This window comes from Penaeus monodon, chromosome 21 (assembly GCF_015228065.2).
Source record: "Penaeus monodon isolate SGIC_2016 chromosome 21, NSTDA_Pmon_1, whole genome shotgun sequence".
In the NCBI taxonomy this organism is placed as follows: domain Eukaryota; kingdom Metazoa; phylum Arthropoda; class Malacostraca; order Decapoda; family Penaeidae; genus Penaeus; species Penaeus monodon.
This window is the reverse complement of record NC_051406.1, coordinates 42,540,505-42,542,802: the sequence shown is the minus strand read 5'-3', so window position 1 is coordinate 42,542,802 and position 2,298 is coordinate 42,540,505. Positions and strand designations below refer to the sequence as shown.

Below are 2,298 nucleotides of genomic sequence, written 5' to 3'. Positions count from 1 at the left end.
AGGACAAAAAATATATCCATAAATCTTAGAATAGGATTCACAGTGCATGAATAGATTAGTTCAATTATCTCTATTACATATGATGTTATTAGTTCACCCTCAACCTATTGCAGGTAATGAAGGAAAAAGCCCAAGACAGTTCTTCTCCAAATGGCAGCCTCGACACAAGCGCAAACTCTAGCACAAAGAAAGACGATGACACTCCCTGCGATGCCCTGCCGATCCTGGACACTCAGACGTCTACTCTGAGCGAGGACTTGTGCAGCAACTCGGAGAACTTAATTGACAATAGAAACCTTGGGGAAAACAATCCTAGCTTTTCGCAGACTGCATCAGACGATGACAGTGAGTTCAGCACATAATGCCAAAGATGACTTGTTTCTTGCTTATTAAGACGGGAAGGACTGTCATGTATGCTATTGATACCCCATGTAGTCTATATCCTTTTCTGATGGTTCATTTCCCACTTGTCCTTCAGTTGACCAAAAGGTACATGATATTCTGCATAAATCATAATAAGAATTAAATACTTTAGCTCTGAAGATATCATAGCATTGCAAATTAGATTGAATAATTAGAAGAGTAGGAAAATATCTTGATATTAAGCTTCACTAAATCTTCCATTTTCCAGTGGAGAGAGTTCAGGCAGAGGACGGGAGTGGCGATTATACAATATTCAATAGAGTAACATACCTGGGAGCAGCCTCCATCAATGCCCCTCGAAGTGAGGCTGAGATCCAACGCAACATGGCCATACTAAATGATCAAGCACAGGAGCAGGCCCTTGAGGTCTCTGTGTCTGTCCCGTCAAACTCTGAGGGCTACGTCATGTAAGTCTTTAATATGATTGGTTCTCTGCTCTTAAAATGTATTTCATGAGGTAAAAAGGGGCTTTAGTGACAGTTTAGAGACATAGGGAATGAGGAATATATATATATTTGTTCTACAGAATTTATGATGCAACTACAAGCTCTGAGATGACACGTTTCAAAATTCATCGCATCCTGTTTTGTGCACGGGGGAAAGTGGACACCTCAGAAGCAAGATGTTTTGCATTCACTTCATCACATGGGGACACACATGAGACCGCCATATTCCAGTGTCATGTATTTCGCTGTCAGATTCCTGAGGCTGTAAGTATACAAGCAAAATAAATCAAATGAAAGGAAAAACCATATTCATGTTTATACAATGTGATTTAGGACATCATACTTCATACTGCCATTGAAATGAAGTCTTGTTTGATTTGAGTCCCAGATTCATACTTGTTTTCATATTATAGCTGAATGTTAATTGATTTTTCTATATATTACTCATTGTATGTGTAGTTGATAATAGGCTTATCTTTAGTTGCCAGTTGTACTTCTGGCAGATTGCTATATTGATAACGAAGAAGTTAACAGTTATTTCTCTCTCTTTCCTCAAGGTTGCTCGTGTTCTCATTACTTTTGCCGCAGCATTCCGCAGAATTCCCAAGAGCAAAATGATAAAAAAGGAAGAGGAGCAACATCAAACCCGACAACATCACTCAGAATATGAACACCTATTCGACATATCGCTAGAAATTAAGGAAGAGGATAGCAAGGTAAGAGACTCAGAACTACAGTTATTATCTACAACTTCAGGGTATATTTCCTAGCATAACATATTCCCTCTGCTCCTTTTTTGCCATAATAGAATTTACTTCAGCTTATCCTACATTATGAAATATGAGAACTATAACACATGATATGTAAAAAAGGTAGAAAACTAAATATAGGTTTTTTCAGAATACAATAAAATGTACATGTAAGTTTTTGAACATAAAGACAAAAAACTAAAATCACAGTGGAAATGGAGTGTACTTATATATCATGCCAATATGGCACAATGAGTTGATTAAATTGTACTCTTAAAATGTAAAATCTGTGTATGTGTATGTCTTTTATATGTATGCCTTTGCCTTGATTATCACAAGAATTGGGCCCTGCAGAAAATAGCCCAATTGTATATTATGTGGATGGAATAAGAACATGATATAGTGCCCAGGAGATGAAATCTCGACAAGAAAAACTTCTGTCCACAGGGTAATTTCAATGTAGTTCCCCGCGACAAAGAATTCTTCAAGTTGCGAAGTAACATTGAAAAGCAGCTCATCCTGACTGTCTCCCCGGCTCCCCCAAGCACCCAGGCCAACGCGATCCATGCAAGCTTAGAAGATTTGTGCGTGCAACGTTGCTTCGGGCTTCTTGTTGCCCCAGGCCGCAGGGTTAAACATGCTGACATGAATCTCCTGGAGATGGTAAGACTAGAAATTGG

General features: G+C 38.6%; 1 protein-coding gene across 3 annotated transcripts in view; it reads left to right on the top strand.

Moving 5' to 3' along the window:
• The window catches only part of LOC119586520 (rab GTPase-activating protein 1-like), a 36,962-nt gene that overhangs the window by 6,947 nt on the left and 27,717 nt on the right, over positions 1–2,298 (top strand). For all 3 annotated transcript variants that reach the window (XM_037935271.1, XM_037935272.1, XM_037935270.1), the window contains exons 3-7: positions 114–345; positions 632–830; positions 950–1,133; positions 1,427–1,585; positions 2,066–2,281. In XM_037935271.1, the coding sequence (XP_037791199.1) occupies positions 114–345; positions 632–830; positions 950–1,133; positions 1,427–1,585; positions 2,066–2,281 (990 nt within the window). The remainder of the gene's footprint in view (positions 1–113; positions 346–631; positions 831–949; positions 1,134–1,426; positions 1,586–2,065; positions 2,282–2,298) is intronic.